At 35.6% G+C, this 22,342-nt stretch overlaps 1 protein-coding gene across 3 annotated transcripts in view; it reads left to right on the forward strand.

The window, feature by feature from the left end:
• PARN (poly(A)-specific ribonuclease) overlaps window positions 1-22,342 on the forward strand; it is a 187,148-nt gene that overhangs the window by 51,762 nt on the left and 113,044 nt on the right. For all 3 annotated transcript variants that reach the window (XR_011967137.1, XM_072609539.1, XM_072609548.1), the window contains exons 19-20: window positions 14,086-14,141; window positions 15,461-15,547. Coding sequence is in view for 2 of the 3 variants with exons in the window: in XM_072609539.1 (XP_072465640.1) it covers window positions 14,086-14,141; window positions 15,461-15,547 (143 nt within the window). In the remaining variant the exon portion in view is untranslated. The remainder of the gene's footprint in view (window positions 1-14,085; window positions 14,142-15,460; window positions 15,548-22,342) is intronic.

Consider the following 22,342-nt stretch of genomic DNA (forward strand, 5'->3'; position numbering starts at 1 on the left):
AGGATTTTGGAACAAGTCACATCACCATTTTGGTCTTCAGTTTCCTAAACTTTGAAAGGAAAGGAGTAAGATGCTTTCCAAGATCCTGTCTAGTTCAAATATGCCAAAAGTCCATGAATGAGACTATAGTTTTTATAGAATCTGAGCTGACTTTTGTATGTATAATTCAAAAAAAAGATTTCTGTATTTGCCTCATGTAGTATTATATTGTTGCTGCCTGAGATGAGGTTGCTTTATTTCCTTTTTATGGTTGGAGGGCTTTGGACCAATAGAGATGTTTAGAGAGGGTGCTAGGAAACAAGGAAGGATGGTTGTACATTAAATATGATATTATAGGATAAAGGTTATTTTTGATGAAACTGAAGAAAATTCATGCTGGGAGAATTTGACTTACATGACGCCTGATAGTATGATTTATGGTGAATTATAGCTTTGTAGTATTTTTAATAAGAATATATGGAATGAGCTTGGTTGTGAACAGTGGACGTAAAATTACAATACTATTTATAGCACATGAGGAACATTCCTCCTCATTCAGTATCTGCTTATAAAATATCAGGGAATATCTCACTATTTAAATTGATAATTGTAATGGAGGAATCTAAGATTTCTGTGATCTGGAACACATTTTTCAAAGTGTTATTTTTAAAATTAATGCAATTCAGGAAGTTTTGGAGAATTATTTAATTTCATGTATTAATGTTGAATTTAAGGGAAGCATATTTTTGGTGCCTGAATCCTATTCTCTGAAATGAAGTTGAGAGATTTCTTTCTTTTTGTCTTCTTTGCCTTGGCATCATTAGCACCAACTCCTTTGTCATACATGAGTATGTGCTAGTGACAATTTGAAGATTGTTAAGTAAGCACTCTTGTAATAGTCGAGAAAGTCTGGAATTGGAGTGAGAGCTTGATTTCAGTCCTTAACAGCTCTAGGACTCTGGGGAACCATATTACCTCTATCAGCATCAGTCTTAAGATAAACTAAAGATAATACACAGGGTTATTATAAGGAAAACGTTTTGTACACCTCAAAGCTGTATATCAATGTGAAGCATTTATTAATAGACTGAGTGTTGAGCAACTATAATGAATATGCATTCTTCAAGTGGAGATCTGTGCTTGTTAACATTTAATTGTAAATCTCTCCCTGATTGGAAAGTCTCCTTAATGCTATTTATTTAGTATTTGCATGTTCATTCTGATTGAACAGTATAAAAATATTTTTGAAAAATTACATATGCTTTCTACTCATAAGTAAAGACTAGATCAGAGGGACTTTTCAGGTAATAAGTTAGTATTGAGACTTTTATATTCAAAACACTGTCCCTTGTAAAAAGCACATTTCCTCATTACTGAGCAAATATTAATTCTTTGGATGTTGTTACTGTCAAATACACCCTCTATCTAGTAAATAAATTGAGAGCTCCCTATTTGACATCTTTTTCGTAGACTTTATTGATTTGAAACTATGACTATATATATATATATATATATATATACACGTATATATATATATACATATACACGTATATATATATATATATATATATATATATATATATATAGTGAGGAAAAAAAGATGATAGCTATCATCCATGCTGCACAGAAGTGATGATATGATTTACCCCAAGTCAACACTGTTTGCGTGGCACAACCCTGGTTTTTATGGAATCCAAGTATCTAATTTCCCCCATTCCCTTCAGAATTTGGAGAAAAGCAGAACTAAAAGCCAAAGAATACTCCTTCCCTTGACCTTTTTATTCCCTTCTCTTCCCATTACTGTGAAGGAGCTGGAGTAAGAAAAGGAAGAGTTGAAGAGGAGGGCCACCCCTTCTCACTATCAGTATTTATCTCATTACTATGACAGTACCTTTCCTGACCAGATACCTGGGTCTGCCTTTAAAGATTAGCATGGCACATAACATTTTTAAATGAGAGACTGACTCATAATCCAGTTTAAAATTGTGTCATCATAATCTTTGTTTTCATGCCTCCACAACTTTAAACATAGTTCTAAAATGTAGTTACTTTTTCTAAGTATTCATTTGCCTGAGACTATAATATATCAAAACATCCTGCTTATCTATAAATATGGCTTTTGTTCAGTGTAAAATTTCCAAATGTATATTTAAGTAAATTGAATTGCATGAGTTACCAAATGAAACTACTTTGCTGTGATGTACTTTGTGAGACAGATTTTTCTGAGATAGAATCTAGGAATGCTCCAACCAAGAAGACATTTTCATTTTAATATGATGGGTATCTTTGTTACCTTGTACTTCAACTTTCTCTCTCCATATATAATCTATACTTTGTATACAACAGTTACTCTTTAACTGTGGTTTGGTATTTAGCTCTAATCATTGACAAAAAATAAAAATAAAAAAATCTACTTATGGTTGAATTTACGACTATATTTTAGCTCTTTATATGCCTCACTCCGTCTTGTATTTGAGACATGCAGATACTGCTTTGACTAACATTACCCAGTCTGATTTGGTTATGGAACAGTGGGGCAAGTATTGACAAAATTTATAAACTGGGTCAAGGGACTATGTTGGTATGTAGAACCCCTTAACTAAAGGGGCAGTCAGGAATTTTAGAGCAAAATAGAGGAACTTGAGTTTCTTTTCATACCTAAAGTTGTCAGATGCAGTCACTAATTATTGATACATAATATTTAAATTTAATACCTTATTTTATTTTAAATTAAATTTATTTAATATTTTAGTGAGAATATCATTGATATTTTCTCATGAAATACCCTTCCTTTTTATATCACATATAACGCAGTTAAGGAAATGCTTATTTAGACTAGTCCACTACAGTGTTTTTTAAAAACATCCATATAAAGTGTAATTCAAACATCATTTCCTACATGAGTTCTTTCCTCATCCTAGCTGCTAATGCCTCCTGTGTAATTTACTATGTATTTATCTTGTATATATGTATATGTGGACATGTATTTCCTCAGAGAATGAAAGTTCCTTGGGGGCATAAGTTGTTTGATTTTTGTCTTTATATCCCCAGTACCAGCTACAGAGTGTGACACATAGTAGTAGTAATAAATACTAGTATTTATAGATACGTATAATTAATAAGTAATTTTTGATTGATTGAAGGGAAAAAGGTCTTGAACCACTATTTGTTAGCTGTTCCTATTAGCCACCTTGTTTTGTCTCAGGCATCATCGTTTCAAAAGCACAAATCTTCTATTTGTACTCTAAAAGCCATTATATTTGCATTTAATTATCTTAAGTAAAGTGAATAATATAGGGACTGCCTTGGAGTCAGAAAGTCTAGAGACAAGGCACTTATGTCCCAGAACTAGGCAACTCTCCAAGGACGTAAGTCATAGTTTAATTTGGGGCTCTACATAAGGAGGGAGTTTTCATACCATGAGTTCCTTATATGCATGAAATTATGGATCTAGTTCCTTTCCTCTTTCTCATCTGCCATCCCTTGAAAGATATCTAAATCTTTAGGCATATACAAACTTTCAGATTTTAAGTTATTGGATAAAGAATTCTTAAAGTTTACCTGTATAACAATTTTGTACTTATGTGTAACTTTTACATTGTTATAGGTTTTAGGGCAAGCCATAAGTAAGTATTTAGTGCTCTCACTGGGGAAAGTCAGAGAGAATGTCTTGTTTTTCTTGTCAGTTGATGCCACCAACTGATGCCAGTTGGTATAATTGTGGTTGGGTGGTACTTTGAGTGTTAACAGAAGGGGAAACAGCTGAAGTGCTTGACTCTCTATAAGGTCTCATAGGATATAAGGTTTCATGGGATAAGAGCATCTCAGCAAACTTTTTCAGAAAATACTTCATGGTGATCTGTATTTTACTTTAAAGGATCTCAATACATAACTGAAGTTTGAAGTGTAAACTGCCTTCTATGTTGTTTGCCCTTTTTTTAAGGATTATGGGGAAGCTGTGTAAGTTGTGAGGAAATAAGAGAATGGCAGCTCAATCCTCTCCTTCAGCTTATTATCTGGAGTTAGCATATAAAGCTGAAGCAGTGCTTTTCAAGTACTATCTTCCAGGACCCTTTTGTGGTTATTGCAGGAAGAGTTCAGGAGAAGATGAAGACAGAGGCAAGACAGGAGAAAGTACCAAGCTGATAGGTGACAATCACCCACAACATGCTGTAGAGGCAAATGTCCCCAGAATTGAAGGATATTAGTTTAATTTTCTTTTAATGGTGGCAGCACAGGGGAATTAGATGAGTCACCATCCTTTTAAAATAGTATTTTATACCCTCTAGGCTTCTTCAGAAGTATAACTTAAACCATGGGGAATTATAACTCAGCCTACTTTTAAGCTCCATCAAATCAGCTGCCATACACATTCATTTCCAGATAAAATGAGCCTAAATAAACAGATACTTTAAAAATGAAGTTCATTTTGGGAGTCTGCAAAAAATATGCAAAAGTATATTCAAAGGCAAGTATTTTGATGAATTATGAATTGTAATAAATACAGTTTTCTAGATAAGTTCAAGGTAGAAGTAAGCCTATTGAACTTGTTATCACCCAAAACAGTATGCATTGGTCCCACATATATTTATTGAAGCTGTCTTCTCTTTCTGGTGTTTATTTGCCTTTTTCTCTCATTGCTCCAAACCACTAGCCTAAGACTCCTCAAGCATCACCTTAGTATAGGCACTTCAAGAGTGATTTACAAGTAGAGACTGCCATGAGGCAGAGAGAAGGGGGAGGAGAGTTTTTATTATTATTAACTTATTTTCTGTCTTGTCTGGCTTCTTTGTACTGATTTTTTAGACTATGTCTGAATCAGCACTTGTTTTCAAGAAACCATTGGTGAAGAGTTTGTCTTAGGTTGTTATCTGTTGTCCTGCATTACTGTTTTTAATTACCAAAAAGTTTTGATTTTAAACAAGTTAGCCTTGTGTTTAAGGGTTAGTCTGTGTGAGAAACCTTAAATGGCACTCACCTGAACTCATCCTAGAGCCCTGGCACCATCAACAATATTGACACTTAGAAAGCAGTATGAGAGACTGTCCAAACACCAAGCTGTCATGATGTGGTGAAGATGCTTTTATTGCTTTACAAAAATTTCTCTTCAGTATAAGTATTGACTTAATATGTTTACTTTAATTCTGCCTTGTTTGGAAAAATAATATCAACCCATACATCTATATTTTAGCAGCTTATCCTCTCCATTAGGGGGAGATTAGCAGTGAAATGCATGAAAACAGCTTTGCCTTATACTCACTGGGCATAAGTTGCTCAATGCTATAAGCAAGCAGATGAGTTACCTTGTTATAAGGAGCTACCATCTCAACATAGAGAAATGCATTCCAGGATCTTAATGTTTGTATTTAAAGAAAGATAATTTTTGATTTCACAAACTACCTAATCCATGAGTTTTTAGAGTTCTTGATAACTGTCTTGACCAATCATTGTGTTCCGTTTACTCTTGTATTTTAAAACATTCTTCTATAAGACCTACAGATGTTATCTTTGTTTAATGACCACTTCAGAATTTTTACTTCTGTATATTCTAGATATAATTTGATGTGGTTCATTAGGCGAATACTCTTCAAATGAGCTTTCCTCTCATTGGTGTTGGTAACGCTACATCTGTGTTCAGAGGGAAGCACATGAATTGACCCCAGGAAACAAATGTCAGGCAACATTCTCTGTCTAAAGAGCAAGTGACTTGATTGAACATTGTGTCCACAACTGACTAGAATTAAAATGATGCTAAAACAGCTCTCTTCTGTGCATTCACTCATATTTTGCACAGAAGCATTACTGAGCATTCAAAATAAATAGTCTGATTTAGGACACATTTCTGCTTGCCTTTTCCCCTCTAACGATAAAATTAGTTTTTCATAGCCCATAAATATGTATAATGATGAGCCTTAGCATACAAACTTCTTATGCAGTGATTTTACTGCTGTGGCCTGGAGGAAATACCAAGACTATTTGCAAGTACAGTAAACCTGGTGAGTCGTTCAATGTTTCAATTTTCAGTTGAAGGACACATAGCGAAGCTAAGCTGTAAATTAGTTCTTCACTAAAATTGCATTGAGATTAGATTTTTCTAAATAGTTCTATCTTCTAGTTTTCATTGGAGCGAGAGAAGTACTATTTCACTTGAAAATATATCTGTAATGCTGTGTATGTAAGATCTCTCTTGAAGAAAAGTTTGTTGGAAAAGAGTATATAATTTTGATGCCAGCAAGTAAAATGAAATCTACATTTTGGCCTGGTATATGAAGTAACCATAACTAGCATTTTGACAAAAAGATTGAGAATTTTGATGACTTGAGATTTTGCTTTGTCAAAGAAATCAGAATATGTTTTCTTTGTGAAAACGTGCTTTGACATTTTAAGTCCACACAGCTCACTAAAGGTGCTTTTGAATTTTCCATGTATGATTCTGTGACCTCCGGATGGTGATCATTACATCTGAGTTCAGGTGACTAGAAAGACTTGATGCATGTGCCTCTTTATTTTCATAGCATACCTCTCACAACACACATGGAAAGACTACTGTTTTGAATTGTGGCTATAGCTAATTGGATTCCCTGCCTATTGCTTCATCCTCATCTGGCTCTTAGCTGCCTGAAACCTTTCCTTAGAGAAAATTTGCTCATAGGTAGGTTTTAGGATGGCTCTGCCACAGTTTCCTAGCAGACAATTGTTGTGCTATATTATTTGTAACTGTAATTTAGTCTTTTTAAAGTATCTCTTCTGCTCATCTTTTTGGTGGTTACTATGCTTCAGGTAGCTGATTTGTCAGCTAGCCACTCCTTGGAGATTCTGTTGTCATGTCGTCTTTTTATCTGTACAAAATTGTTGCGCTTTGGTAACCATTGTTTGAGCATTCTGCAATGGAAAAAATATTGGATTTGGAGTCTGGAGAAATCTGGGTTTGAATCTTGGCCACTCAATCTCATCAAGCTCAAGTTTGCTGCCCTCCCTACCTCATAGGAGTACTTTTGAAAAAAGTAAACCTTATGTAAACCTTAAAGCAAAACACACATGAGCATTTCTTCAGATGGAAGATGCGTTTTGTTCTTGACCTCATTTTTTAAAGTATTACTCTTCTGTTGGGTTATTCTTATATGGAGTCAGTCAAGGAAATAGATCAAGACTCCACATAGAGGTGGTTGAAGGTTTGGAATATGGAGTCATACAGGTTAGACATTGCCATTTCTCTGTAGTTTTTGGTTGGTTACTTTCTCTTCAGCATTACCATACTCTGTCCTCCAATCAAATAGTGTCCCAAAAGTCTTAATGCAGTTTAGTAGTTTTTTTGTTTTGTTTTTAAATAATTTCAGACCTTAGACTCCATATGCATCATTTTTCTGTCCTTAAATATGGCTAATGTAAAATAGATGACAAAATGCCTCTTGATGATTCTTTTATATTCTTTGGGTCATAGGGAATGGGATAATCAATCAATTAGCAAACATTTATTAAGTACCTACTGTGTTCCAGGCACTGCACTAAGCATTAGAGATAGAAAAAGAGGTGAAAGAGGTCTCTGCCCTCAAGGAGTTTATAATCAAATAGGGGAGAAAAAATGCAAACATATATATAAAGCAAGCTATATAGAGGATCAGTAGAGAATAATAGAGGGATGGCAGCAGGATTTAGAGGAAGTAGGAAAAAGTTTCTTGTAAAAGATGGAATTTTGTACTTATGTGTAACTTTTATATTGTTAGAGATTTTAGGGCAAGTCATAAGTAAGTGGATAGAGTGCTGGGCCTGGAGATAATGAGTACAATGAGCTGGGAAGGAAATGGTGTCTCCAGTGACTCTGCCAGGAAATCCCCCAATGGGGTCACAAAGAATGGGACATGAATGAAAACAAGGGAGTTGATTGGTTGATACAGAGGAAGGGAGAGCATTTCAGGCATGAGGGACAGCCTGAGAACTGAGAGGTGGAGTGTCTTATTCGTGGAATAGCCAGGAGGCCAGTGTCACTGGATCAAAGAGTATGTGGCAGAAGGAATAAGGTATAAAGCTAGAAAGGTAAGAGAAAGCTAAGTTATAATAGACTTTGAAGGCCAAACAGAGCATTTTGTATTTGATCCTAAAGGCTGTAGGAGCCATTGGAGTTTATTGAGGAAGAAGAGTGGGTTACATTATCAGACCTGTGATTTAGTGGCTAAAATGCATGATGGATTGGAACAAGGAGAGACTTGAGGCAGGCAGACACACCAACAATCTACTGTAATAATCTAGGTGTGAGATGATGAGGGCCTACACTAGAGTGTCAGAGGGACACATATATTGCAAAGGTGAAGTTGGCAGATCTTAGCAAGAGATTAAATATGGAGGGTGAGAGATAGTGACAAATTGAGGATAACTCCTAGGTTGCAAGCCTAAGAGTCTGGGATGATGGTTTTGTTCTTCACAGTAATAGGGAAGGTAGGAAAGTAGAAGGTTTAGGGAGAAAGACAATGAGTTTAGTTTTGGACATGTTGAGTTTAAAATGTCTACTGGACGTCTTGTTTGAGAAATCTGAAAGGTAATTCGAGATGCAGTATTGGAGGTCAGCAAGGTAGGTGGATTTGAGAATTACCAGCATAGAGAGTCCCATCAGTTCTTTCTGTGGATGTGGATAGCATTTTCCATCACAAGTCCTTTGTAATTGTCTTGGTTCATTGTATTGCTAAGAAGAACTAATTTATTCATAGTTGATCATCACACAATGTTGCTGTTACTATGTATAATGTTCTAGTGGTTCTGATCGCTTCACTCAACATCAGTTCTTATAAGTCTTTCCAAGTTTTTCTGAAGTCTCCTTTCTCTTCATTTCATGTAGCACAGTAGTATTCCATTAAATTCATTTAACACGGCTTGTTCAGACATTCCTCAATTGAGGGGCTTCCCCTCAATTTCCAATTCTTGGCCACTGCAAAAAGAGCTGCTATAAATTTTTGTGCATGTAGATCCTTTTCTCTTTTTTATGATTTCTTTGGGATTGTATTGTAGTGGTATTGCTGGATCAAAGGATATGCACAGTTTGATTGCCCTTTTGGTATAGTTCCAAATTGCCCTCCAGAATGGTTGGATCAGTTTACTGGCAGTGCGTAAGTGTCCCAATTTTCCTACATCTTTTCCAACATTTATAATTTTCCATTTCTGTCATATTCGCCAGTCTGATAGGTATGAAGTGGTACCTCGGAGGTGTTTTGATTTGCACTTGGAGAGAGCAGTTTTGGTGGAGTGTTAAAGTTGGAAGCCAGGTTGTAAGGAATTAAGAAGGAAGTGAAAGGGGAGAAAGTGGAGGCACATATTGCAATGACCTTTTCAAGGAGTTTAGCTATCCAGGGCATAAGAGACACAGGACAGTAGTTGTCAGGAATGGAAGGATCAAGTGAGGGTTTTTTTCAGGATAGGGGAGACAGTAGCATATTTGTAAGATAGAAGGAAATGAGCCAGTAAAAAGGGAGAGATTAAAAATAAGTGAGACAGAGAGGATGACAGAGGATAATATATTGGAGGAAGATGGAATGGGATCACTTGAACTTGATCACTTGAAGATGAGATAGCTTTGGAAAGAGTAAGACCACCTCATTATGTGAGACAGTAATGAAGGAAAAGATAATGGCAGAAGGTGTCTTCTTTGTTGTTAATGTCAAACAGATGCTAAATCAATGGTAAAATATTCATGAAAAGAGACAGGAATTGTATTAAGGATCTAAGATCAGGATTTTTCTTGACTTTTTTGTGTATACTTCTATGGCCACATAACACCATCACAGAGGTAAGAATGAAATTTTACAGAGTTGTTGGTTTGAGTGAATAAGTTTTTATATCTAAAGATGAAAGACATTCTAATTATTTTGAGTTCACAGTGAAGGAACAGACTTTCATATACATAGCAAAATTTTTGTTTGTTTACGGTTTTTCCCTGTTTTTGCTTGAAATTTAATATCATGTAAGGTGATTTCTATGTAAAGCATTTTAGCCCCTCATTTGAGAAAATCATTGTAGACCCTAAAACAGTTAGCCTGTGTGTAGTAAACATTCATTTAAAGGGTTTTATTAAAATTTCAAAGACCACACATTTTTTCGAGTTTAATGGTCCGCAAGCAGCATTTTACAAGAAAGATGAGTGTTTACTGGGAGGAGTTTGTCTTGGTCTGTATTCCTAGAAGCAAAGCTGCAAATACAAGGGTTCATTTTACAGTCTTATGATTCTCTCAACATATTGTTGGCTTCCAAATTACATGCAATGTGGGATTTCAGTGTTTTGACATGGTTTTGTTGAGGTTTGGGGTGCTGGGGACCCTGAAATACCGACATGCAGGGTCCTACTCAAATGAATTCGACAGAAGCCTTCTTAAAGCTAAAGAAAAGCAAAGTTTATTAAAGGTTAGCCATATTGGGTTGACTCTTAAGGAGCCTAAGCATTTGTAACGACATGTAGGCCAGGTACAATCTCAGCTAGACAGTTCTGAACTGGATTGAATCTGAACACCTTCATGGAGGTGAGATGGAATTTAAATACAGATGAAGACTGTAAGAGGGATCTGGGGGTGGTCTGATAGTCCGGGGTAATGGGAGGAGGAATTTAGGGAGGGTCTTGAGTAGAAGTCCAAGGAGGACCTCAGTGGGACTGGACTGGTCAAGGGTTGGAAACAGCTGGAGGCAATCAGGAGATATCAGACAATGGAGGGCTTTGGGTGTGAAGCCAGTCAGTCGGGCAATCCAGAGGTGACAGACAGTGGAATGCCAGGCTAGGCCAAGGGCAGCAGATTTGAGTATGAAAGGCCAGGTTAAGTGGGAAGATTCAAGGGGAGTTTGGGAGGTTCCCAGAGTATGAACCCCATCAGTTTGAGTCCATTGTCCGATGTCCAAAACCAAATCACTAAATCAGAGGTTTAGGAAAAAGCTAAGAAAAGCTATTAATAAATTGCATATAAGAATTTGCTATTTGGTTGAAATAATAAGTAGACAGTGTTTGGATAGTTTTTTGTCATTTTGGCTAGAAATTTTTAGTTCAAAAAAGGTTTTATACAATAGAAATGATTTGCCCATGGACTGTAATAATTTGACTGTCTTGGAGGAGAGAGTGATCAACAACATCAAAGACTAGAAAAATCAAGGAGACTAAGAACTGAGAAAAATCCACTGGATTTGGTAATGGAGTTCCCTGGTAACTGGAGAGAGAGCAGTTTCATTGGAATAATAAAGTTGGAAGCCATATTGTAATGGAGAAAGTTGGAAGTACCTATTAGATCGTCTTTTCAAGGAGTTTAGCTATCAAAGACACTTAGCACAGACAGCCCCTATTAATGAGATTAATCAAGGAAAATCTTTTAAAATATTAAATCATAGGCCACATAGGCCCATTGGAAAGATTCCACAAGTTTTCCAAATATAGTATTATGTAAGCCTAATTAAAAATAACAAACGAAAAGGAATCCTTTGTTAATGCATTTGCAATAAAATTATTCCCTTTAAACTCATTTTCTTCCTTTACTGAATGAGACAATATAGATAATATAGATACGATAAGGGGAAATCTTAGTAATAAAAAAAAATGACAGTGAGAATTAATGGAAGTTTTCAGCTGTACCATTTCCCTACTTTCCAGTATGTGCAAACCAGAATAGTTAATGGCATTTCTAAGTAGAGATACTATTGAACTTTTATTAGGATTAAATGAGTTGTTTATGATTAGTAACATATTTGCTATAGTGGTCAATGAAGTCTAAAAAATACTCTTTAGATTAAATATGGCTCATACTTGAGTTACTTAAGTTCCTTTTTTGATACATTGTACAAAAGTGAGGACCTAGTAGTCCATTTTAATTATTACAAATTCAAAATTGGAATCTGTTACCAATTTAGTAATTTCCCTACAATAATTATAAAATGTCATAGGGTTTGAAAAATTAGTTTAAATTCGACCTTTTTCTCATTATCTCCAATTAACTGCTTAGTCAAACCAGATAAACCCTAGCCTGGGATATCATTTATTAATAGTGTCGTAGTTTCAAATGTGTTCTGGAAAGTCACCTATTAACTGATGTTTTGGATATTAAAGATGTGGGTTTGTTTTTTTTTTAATTTTTCACTGATCATGTCAGAAATGATCCAGGGGATCATAGATTAAGGGCTGGAAGTAACTTTGTATTCTCTTACCCTCATTTTATATTTAGGACGCTGAGACTCAGAGAGGTTAAATGACTTGCCTAGGGTTAACACCTTGAGCTCTGTTTGGTAATCATATTATCTGAGGTAGGGTTTCTTGACTTCAAGTCCAATACTCTACACCCATCTAACTGCCACTTTGAGTCTTGGTTAATCTTCGGTTGGAAACTACTTCTAGAGGTTTTCATGACCTTCCTTGTGTCTTGATCTAAGCTAATAATAATTAATGCTTGGTGACTGCAATAGGAAAACTGCTATTTAAAGAAGCCCTACTATAATTCTTTTGTTACCTGTATTATCAGTCTTTCATTTATCTCTTCTTTGTTCTTGCAGTCTTATTTTAATGCTTTTTCCTTTTTCAAGAGTATATTTTTCAAAGAATGTAATTTTATTTAGACATTTAGGTTCCTAAACCTGTTAAGTATAGAATTTGTTAGAATTGATGGATTAGTCTCTGAGTTTTCCAGATGAAGAATTGACTTTATGAATTTTTATGGTATAATATTATATTGAGACCTCTAATGATTTCCCAAGTTCTTAGTTTGAATTAGCTACTTCAGTTTAATTCTTAGGTGTTAGCATTAATTATTAAGTAAAAAGAATCTTGAAACATGAGCACATTTAAAAAAAAATAAGAGATTCTTTGTAGATCAGGACCACAGCAATGTGTTTATTTCTCCTATTAGTGCTATCACTTGTTAAATAGATCATTAATGAATAATGAGTAGAAATGAGCCTTTAATTGCAAGGTAGTGACAATAGTCTACAAGACTTCTTCCAAGGATAAAGTAGTTTTTAATTGATAATAAATCTATTCATTATCAAAAAGTAACAGTTCTGCAGAGTATTAGTTGAGTAAATCAAATTTTAAGAGTCACTAAAAGCAAAATCATTTTTAGAGAAGAGAAAATAATTTGGAGGGTTCGGAGAGAAGTGAATAATTTTACAACAGTGATTTGCATTGAGAGAAGTATTACAAGAGTCGTAATCAAGGACATGCATTAAAAAGTAAAATAAGAGGCCAAAAAGTAATTTTGAGATTGAAGGATAACGTATATAGCATGAGGGTTACTTAGTATCCAACAAATTTTAAAGTCAGGAAATCCTTCGGTGCATTGGATGTATGGAGGATTTATGGAATGACATGGACAGGAATGTCAAGATGAGAAGCATTGGATAAATTATAATTTATGCTGCTTGAAGTGACCATATAGCAGACATCATGAATCTACTTAAATATAAAATTTATCATTGAAATTTTTAAGAGCCTTTTCATTTAAGAAACAAAAATGGAAACTTCTGTTATAATTAGCTCCTGTCTTACCATCATTGAGATAGATGCAGAAATACCTCACAACAGCTGGCGATTCTTTATCTTTTGTTTGATACTTTATTATTCAAAGCCAGAAAAAGTCATTGTTTAGAAAGAATAAAGCATTTACTTTGCTAAACTAGGCTAAGTACTGGGAATACAAAGAGGGAAAGGAAGAGAATATCTGCCCTCATAGAGCTCCTATTCTAATGAGGTTTCAGCTGTAAGGAACCATAGTTCTTATGATACAATGTCAAAACAGATAATTCCCCTTTAATATCATTTGTACTGATAAATTCATATTAGTTTATGATGTTGAACCACTGGAGAATGTTTAAGGACTTAGGTGACAAGAGCTTTCTTAGTTATACTTGTATTGTTTCATCATAGGCTAAATGTCTGTGTTGCTTTGTACCATTTTAATGGTGCTTTTATTGATATTAGCCAAAAATCTTTTTCTATATATGGTCACTAATTAGTCCAGATTAGTATCTTTTCTTACATGGATGACATTTAACTATTGCTAGGATTTGTTAAGAATATTTACAGAATTTTGCATTTCCTTTTCTTTAAAGTAAAATATAAGTTTGGCTGTGACCATTTCTCCTTTCTTGTCATCTTAGGTTATTTCTTATGAGGGTCATGGATATCCCATATCTCAATTTGGAAGGACCAGACTGTAAGTGATTTTGATGTCTTTGAATCTGAACAATTCAGCGTGTGGTATTTAAGACTAGCTGATGAAATATCTCTTAAGAAAGCTTCTGATTCATTTCAAAGTGGACAGTGACTCTGGTTAGTGTAATTAAATTAATAGGGCCCTTCAGTTTTGATTTAATTCCTACTTACATTTATTTTCCATTGCTTATGCGATATGAAGTTTCATTTTCATATGCTTTCTAAAGTATTTGTTTCAGCCAGTACTTGGATTTCATGATTTCCTCCAGATTTTTTGACTAGTTTATAAAGAAAAATTAGACATTTGTTTCACTTAGAGTTATTCAGTAAACTCAGTATATATTCCACCGTTATCTTAAAAAAAAGACAAAACTACTAGTATTTGGAGATTTTTCTCCCATTAAAAAACCTATGAAAAACCAATATATTTAGAAGAAAAATCCTTATCGTTTTTCTCTTTCTTCTGCCTGCCTCATTCATCTTTCTCTTTTCTGCTTCACTTAGATAATGTGTCTTAGGGGTGAAGAACTGAGACAGTTATATTAAAGCAAAACTCCTACATATAAGTTGGGCAATGAGTTACTCATTCCCTTCTAAACCAACATGCAGAATGAACAGATAAAAATGAGAAGAAATGGTTCAGTGAAACATCCTGAACAAAGAGATCTTTATATCTTTAAAAATAAAATTAGTGAGTTACAAGGAGATTTTTTGTAAAAAGAAAGAATATTCTAGGATAAGGACTCTGGGAGGTTCTCACATTGTAGACAACTGGGTGGCACAGTGGATACTGCTGGACCTGTAGTCAGGAAGACCTGAGTTCAGATGTGACCTTAGACACTAGCCATGTGACCCTGGGTAACTCATTTGCCTTCTGTTGCTTAAGTTTCCTCATTTGTAAAATGATGATAATAATAGCATTTATTTAATCCTTACTACTCCCAGGTAGTTGTAAAGATTAAATGAGATAATTATAAAATGCTTAACACAGTGCCTGGTACATAGTAGACACTATATAAATGTTAGCTGTTGTTTGTTATTGTTATTATAATTTAATTATTACTGGAGTAAAAACTGAGGTCCCATGTAAGATGATAGTTTAATGAGTCATAGTTCTTGAGCATCATGTGTTTATCTTGTGACATTAATAGATAATCCCCAAGTTAATCTGGGCTTGGTATCTACCAGGAAATATCTGTTGTAGCAAAATAGATTAAAGAAACTAGTAAAGCCTCTGGTTGCCTTTGGAATAGGAAATAAAGTAAATATACTTGAGTCACCTTTCAAATGTAAACCTTCCATTAAAAATGTGTCTTATAGTGCAACCTAAACGAGATCATGTTCTACATGTGACATTCCCCAAAGAATGGAAAACCAGTGACCTATACCAGCTTTTTAGTGCCTTTGGTAAGTGACGTGAACTTAGATTTACTTTTGTAGTTTCTTTCTTTCTTTCTTTCTTTCTTTCTTTCTTTTTTTGCTTAATACTTTGGTAAGTACTTTGTAGAAAGCATCAGTTTAGGAAAAAAGAAATGTCATATGTGAAGTTTAACCTTGATCTTCCTCATTATAGCATAATATAACTTTTAGTAAAAAATGTTAGAATTTTAATATTTAGGAAAAGTCACAACAAAGCAAGATAAACTTATTTTTGATATAATTAAATTTCTTTTATGTTGCCATGGAAAACAAAGAAGTCTAGACAAAGGATGATATCTCCATTTCCCACTCCTTGCTTTTTATTTTTTTTTTAAGTATATGATAAATTCTACACATTGCTTTCAAAGTGGTCAGACTTACGTCTTCTTTTGAATTTCCTCAGTTCTTTTCATTTAAAATAGTGTGTGAAGAGGCAGTCTAAGGTTTTTTTATTTTAGTTTTTTCTTACTCCTTCTGGATCAGGAATTTTATTAGCACTATATTATCATGTGGTTCCTTTAAATTGCCCAAATAAATTTACCTTTTTAGCTGTCTCTCGGCTTTTGTGTTTGTATTTCCTACTCAACTCTTGTCTTTTCATCAGAAATGATTGAAAATCTTCTATTAAAGATTAATCTTTTTTTACCCATATGCTCAGCTTTTCTGGTTAAGTTATTTTTGGATGTAAGTCTGTATTTTTGAACTTTTGGAATATTATATTCCAAGATCTTTCATACTTAAAGCTTCTGTATCTTCTGTGAACCCAGTTTTGTTGTTCTTTGAACTTCTTTCTGTATGCTTGCAATATCTTTTTCTTTGACCTGGAAACTCTGGATTTTAGCAGTAACATTGCTGGGACTTTTCCTTTAGGAGTTATGTTCAAGAGGTGATTGGTAGATTATTTCAAACTTTACTTTGCCCTCCAATTCTAATAGACCTAGTGTAATGCCAGTACAATATCCACAGCAGCTGCTATGGATATGCATGCATATTTCCAGGGTAAATTCACAAAATATAAATTGTTTTCCTCAAAGATGAAACTAACATGTTTATTCAGATACCAGAAAGCTAAATCCATCATAGTAACAAAGAAATCTATACATATTATCTGTTTAGGGAGCACGGCCAATCCCAAGTCTTCCCTCTCTCAAGCCTCCCTACAGACAAGCTCCCTTAGGCAAAAATCACTCCCTCTCTCACTCAGGCTATCTGCCCTCTTCCAGCTCTGCCTCACTCTCTCTCAGCTCTACTTTTCCTGCTCTACTTGTTAGGCAAGCTCCTCCCATCATCAGTTCCATGTGACTCAAGCTGTGGACTGGACCAGACCTCAAAGCAGGTCACATGGACCTATTAAGAGGCAGGGAAGATGTTTAAATTCCCTTACCATTATATCTAGGTAGTTTTCATTCATTATTTCTTAAAATGTACTGTCTAGGCTTTTTAAAAAAGTATTTCTTTAATTTTTTAGTTTTCTTTTAATATTCCTTGCTCTCACATAGTGTCATTGATTTCTGTTTCATGTATTTTAGCTTATCCTTTAGGGTAAGGTTAGCCACCCATGTCCTCTATTTTAAGCTATTTATTCTCCCTCTAGTTCTTTACTCAAAAGATTTTATTTTAATTTTTTTGTTGTTCTCCTGCTTCAGTTTTTCCTAGATAACAGTGTATCCCTGTGGAAAATCCACTTTTTTCTTTTGAGTTTCTGTCTGCACTAGTATGTGCACCTTCTTTTTGGAGATCTTTAGCCTAGAATGATTATTTGATATAATTGATGTTTTCTTTGATTTACTCATTTCTCAAGCTTTTAGTTTCTGAGTTGTGGTTTTCAGCCATTCCTAGGGTTTGTCTCTACTGGGGTTTTGTGTGGAATTGTTGTTGGACCTGTGCTGTTATAGTCTGAATTTTGTTGTTCTGTTGGTTACTGCCCTTTATGCTTGGATTCCTCCAGGCTTCCACTATGAGATTGTCTGATCACACTGGAACTTTATAACCCCTTTGGGTCTTTCTTAGGGAAACTCAGTTGTCTAACTCTGGAAATAGAGGATAGAAAGTATTCTGTCTCTCTTCTCACTGGGAAGGACTAGTCCTGACTTTGCTGAGAGGAAGGGTGGCCCTTTCTTATTGCCTGTGGGCTTCTGGCTTATTTTGTGTGCAGTTCTGGTTTGGAGGAAGTCACTCATTATAATTTCTTACTGGTTTTCTTTATTTGGTCTAGTGCATACTTAAAGGTTTTTCAGGGGTAGGTATATAGGAGCTGTGGTTTCTAGATGACACAGTGGATAGAGTGTTGGCCCTAGAGTTAGGAGGACTTGAGTTCAGATTTGGCCTCAGACACCTATTAGCTGTGAGACCCTGAGCAAGTCACCTAACTTCTGTTTGCTTCAGTTTCCTTATCTATAAAATGAACTGGAGAAGGAAATGGCAAACTACTCCAGTATTTTTGTCAAGAAAACCCTAAATAGGATCTTGAAGAGTTAGACACAACTAAACAACAACAACATAAGGGAGCTGTGCATTCTGAGCTAAATCCCCAAAGTTTTGATATAGTCTCATTATTTCGATGAAATTTTCTGTTATTTGTTTTATCCACCAGTTAGTATCCACTTAATTTTTTAATGCTTCCTTCAGAGTCCTTATGTCAAATATAATTTTTGTTGCATGACAGTAAAGGATATGTTTAGCACTTGTGTTCTTTGTTTGCAAAGTTTTTATGCCTCAATATATGTTCAATTTTTGTATAGTTGCTATGTATACTTAAAAAACATATACTCTTTTAACATTCACTAATCACCAGAGAGGTATTATCTTTAATATTTTTCAACTCTATTTTTAAGTTCTTTTTGGTTTCTCAATTTTGTTTTTAGGTTTTAACTTTTTGTTAGCTTTGTCTAGGTTTGAAAGTGATATATTTTGATCCCCTACTACTAGAATTTATTCTGTGTTTCTTCCTACAGTTCATTTAAATTTTTCTTTTAGTATTCAAATGTTATGTATTTGGTGCATATATTGATTTTTATATTGGTTCATTATCTATAGAACCTTTAAGCATAATCTTATTTCCTTGCTTATCTCTTTTGTATTTATTTTGTATTTATTGCTTATCTCTATTGTATTTATTTTCACTGTTGCCATGTTCTTCCTGCAGCCACCTCATAGCCAGACTCCTCCTGTGAAAAGACCTCATATTGTAGGTGCATTAGGGCATAACACTTCCACTGAGGAAGGGGCCAAGCCAGTCTTTTATCTGCATAGGAAGTCTACGCCTCCCTGCTGCTACCTCATAGCCAGCTCATAGCTCAGATGTGAAGACCTCAGACCAGGAGTCCACTAGTGTCCCGAGCCTTCCATCTCCTGCTTGGTGCAGCATGTCCCCTGAGGACATGTTCTCCTTGCTACTACTAGGCTGTGCATTCTCCATCTACCACAAAGCAACCATTTCAGTCTGTACCAATAGAAGGTATCTTCCACCTTGTGCTACCAGTCTGATCTCCCCTCTTGATAATGTGGAGAACCCCTAGTGCAAAGAAGAACAACTCTTCTTTCAATTTCAGGTCTCCCATCTCCTGCTGTGCCTGTTCTTTGAATGGTGACACACTCTACTCAATGATGAACATTCTTACACCTGGTCATACACTTTTCACATCCCAGTGAGGCTGAACTCCTGTAGTTAATCACCTAATCCTTGTCATATTGCTGATTATTCCAAGCCAACCCTTAGTTTTGGATTACTCCTTTCATTCATTGTCTTTGTGCCTACACGTGTCCTGCTGAATGAAGGTAGTGAAGATGACACAACCATTCTGACTGTATCCACTACAAATGCATGTTACATAAACTCAGTTGGGCCCTCACTGCTTCTATCAACTCATTGTCCAACTCTCTTCTAACCTTCCATGACTCCCACTCCACCACACCCCCCAACTCAGCTGAAAATCTTGCCTCATGTTTGACAGAGAAAGTTAAGGCCATTCACCATGAACTCCCTCTCTATCTTTCTTCTTCTGTCATTTTAGGTGCCTTCTTCCACTATTTCTTTCTTCACTCCTGTTTCATGTGATGAAATGGCTTTATTCCTCACCAAGGATAAATCCTTTACTTATTCAAATGATCCCATTCCATTCTTTCTCCTCCAACAGATTGCCCCCTCTGTCACTCTCTTTCTTTCACTCTTTGTTGTCTCATTTCCTGCTGCCTACAAACATGCCTGTGTCCCCCATCCTGAAAAAATCCTCATTGGTCTTTCCATCCCTGCTATCATCCTATTTCTTTTTTGTTCTTTGTAGCTAAACTCCTAGAAAAAACTGTCTACTATAGATGCTTCCACTTTTTCCCTCTCTCTCTTTAACCCCTTACAAAGTCAAGTGCAAAGTCATGTCATCATTTTTATGATGTCATGGACCTCTTCGAAAATGAAGGACAAACACAACCTGTGAGTAGACTGAGCTGCCTGAAACGGGGGCCCAGCTAGCTAGGTAACTCAGCTTTTCCTCTCTCTCAACCTCTCGTTCTCCTCTCCAAAAGAAGGTAAATTTTGATGGCCAGAAACCATCCAGTTGACTTGGGGTTTACCGGCTACATTTCTTTCTCTCTCTCTCTCTTCCTCTGTCTCTCCCTCCCTTTCTCTCTCCTCTCTTTCTTTCTTTCTTTTCTTCCCTAAAACCTTAGACACAGTGCACTCTGAAGCCCATAGATTGCACAAGCATGGGTCCCTAGGCAAGCTCTACATCAGTGGCTGTTTTTGGACCCTCCTGGCTTAGAGTGAGTGTCAAGTAGTAACTGTTTCTGGTCAAAACAACAACCCTGAGGCTCCTCTCCCCCCCACCCCCAGCTTGATTCATTCATTCACTCATTCATTCGTTTATTTATTTTCTACTTAAAGGGGCCATCTCTTGACTACTTTTTAATGAGGCCTCTTCACTGAATGAACATTACCTCACTTTAGGTGAGTATCTGAAAAGGCCTTAGCCTACAAGGCCAAGGTCTCCAATTGCATCTTGGGCTGTCTCCAGTCATCCTGATGAATATCTGGTCACTGGATCCAGATGGCTCAGGAGGAGAAAGTGAGACTGGTGACCTTCCCTCACTCAAAACAAAGTCAAGTACAAGTCAGGTCATCATTTCTCTGATATCATGGTCTTCTTCAACATTTTTGAAGGACGAACACAACAATCTCATTCAATTTGGTTTCCAGGCTATTATTCCACCAAAAAGGCTCTCTTCAAAGTTACTGATAATCTCTTAGTTACCAAATGCATTGGCTTTTTCTCCTTCTTTATTCTCCTTGATCTCTCCACAGCCTTTGATCCTATAAATTTCTCCTCTCTGACGTTCACTTCTCTAGGTTTTCAGGATGTAACTTTTTCCTGGTTCTCCCATCTGACTGCTGCTTTTTGTATCCTTTGATGGATTTTCTTGCAGATATCGTGCTCTCTTGCCACTGGTCTCCCATAGGGTTCTGTCCTAAGTCTTTTCTCTCTATACTATTTCGCTTGGTAATCTCACATGAATTCATTGCTATCTTTATGCTAATGATTCTCAAATCTACCTTTCCTACCCCATTTTCTCTGTTGACTTCAATTTCCCATCTTCAATCACCTTTCGTCCGTATGGAACTGGATGTCCTCATGTAGGAAGCTTTCCCTAACTTCTCTTAATTTCAATTCCTTCCCTCTATTAATTATTTCCTTTTTATCCTACATAGAGCTTGATATATATATATATACATATATATGTATGTATGTATGATTTGTTTACATGTGGTCTCCCCCATTGGATTATAAGGTCTTTGAGGGTAGGAACTGTTTTTTTTTTCTTTTTTCATATTCCCAGCACTTTGCATAGTCTGGCATATAGTAGGTACTTTATAAGTGATTTTTAAGTTGAATTATAACCCCTGCTTTTTTTGTTTGTTTACTTGTAATGTCATATATTTTTTACCTCTAGTCTTACTCTATGTGGATTGTTATTTTTCAAGTTTTTAGGGTTTTTGTTGGGTTTTTTGTTTTTTTTTTTTGATCAGTGACATCTTTTTTAATTCTTTCTAATTCATCCTACTGTCCTTTTCCATTTTATGACTAACTTCATCCCATTCACATTGTTATTGTTTTTATTGTTATTTCTTATGCCTGTCCTTTCCTGTTTTCTCCTTTCTTTGCCCTAAACTGTCTCTTTATAGATGACATTGGTGAATGAGGAGTTTGATTAACATTTGTCATATATAATTGAAACAACATGTTTCCATTCATTTCTCCTTATTTTCTTCATCTTGTCCTGTTCCTAATTATAGATTTTGACTCTTTTACCCCATATTCCCTGCTTGAAAGTCCCCTTTCATGTCTAGCCTCTGATACCGGAACTTGTGTTGCTTGTTTCTAGTCCTTCACCCATTCTTCTCTTCCTTTCTCTGTTCCCTAATAGCTCTTTACAGAGTTAAATCCGTTTCTATACCACATTCAGTGTATGTATCGCTGTGTGTGCGTGAAATGTGTTCATCCCTTCGTTTTTTTGGTTCAAATGGAAGTGAAGTTCATCATAAACCTTTTCTCCCTCAAATCTTCCATTTTCATATAGTCTTCAGCCCATGCACTCTTATTTTGTGACATAGTGAGGTCCTTTTGCTTCCCCTTCCTTTTCTCCCCAGCATATTCCCCCCTTTCCTCATTTTTTCTGCCTTTTTCAAGGCCATCAAAACAGAACTGAACAACTCCCAGGGCATCTGCCTGTCTTAATTAACTTTTTCTGTGATTCTAGGGTTCTGAGAGGATACTTGCTTTTTCTTCCCAT

Source organism: Notamacropus eugenii, chromosome 1 (genome assembly GCF_028372415.1).
Source record: "Notamacropus eugenii isolate mMacEug1 chromosome 1, mMacEug1.pri_v2, whole genome shotgun sequence".
Lineage (NCBI taxonomy): Eukaryota > Metazoa > Chordata > Mammalia > Diprotodontia > Macropodidae > Notamacropus > Notamacropus eugenii.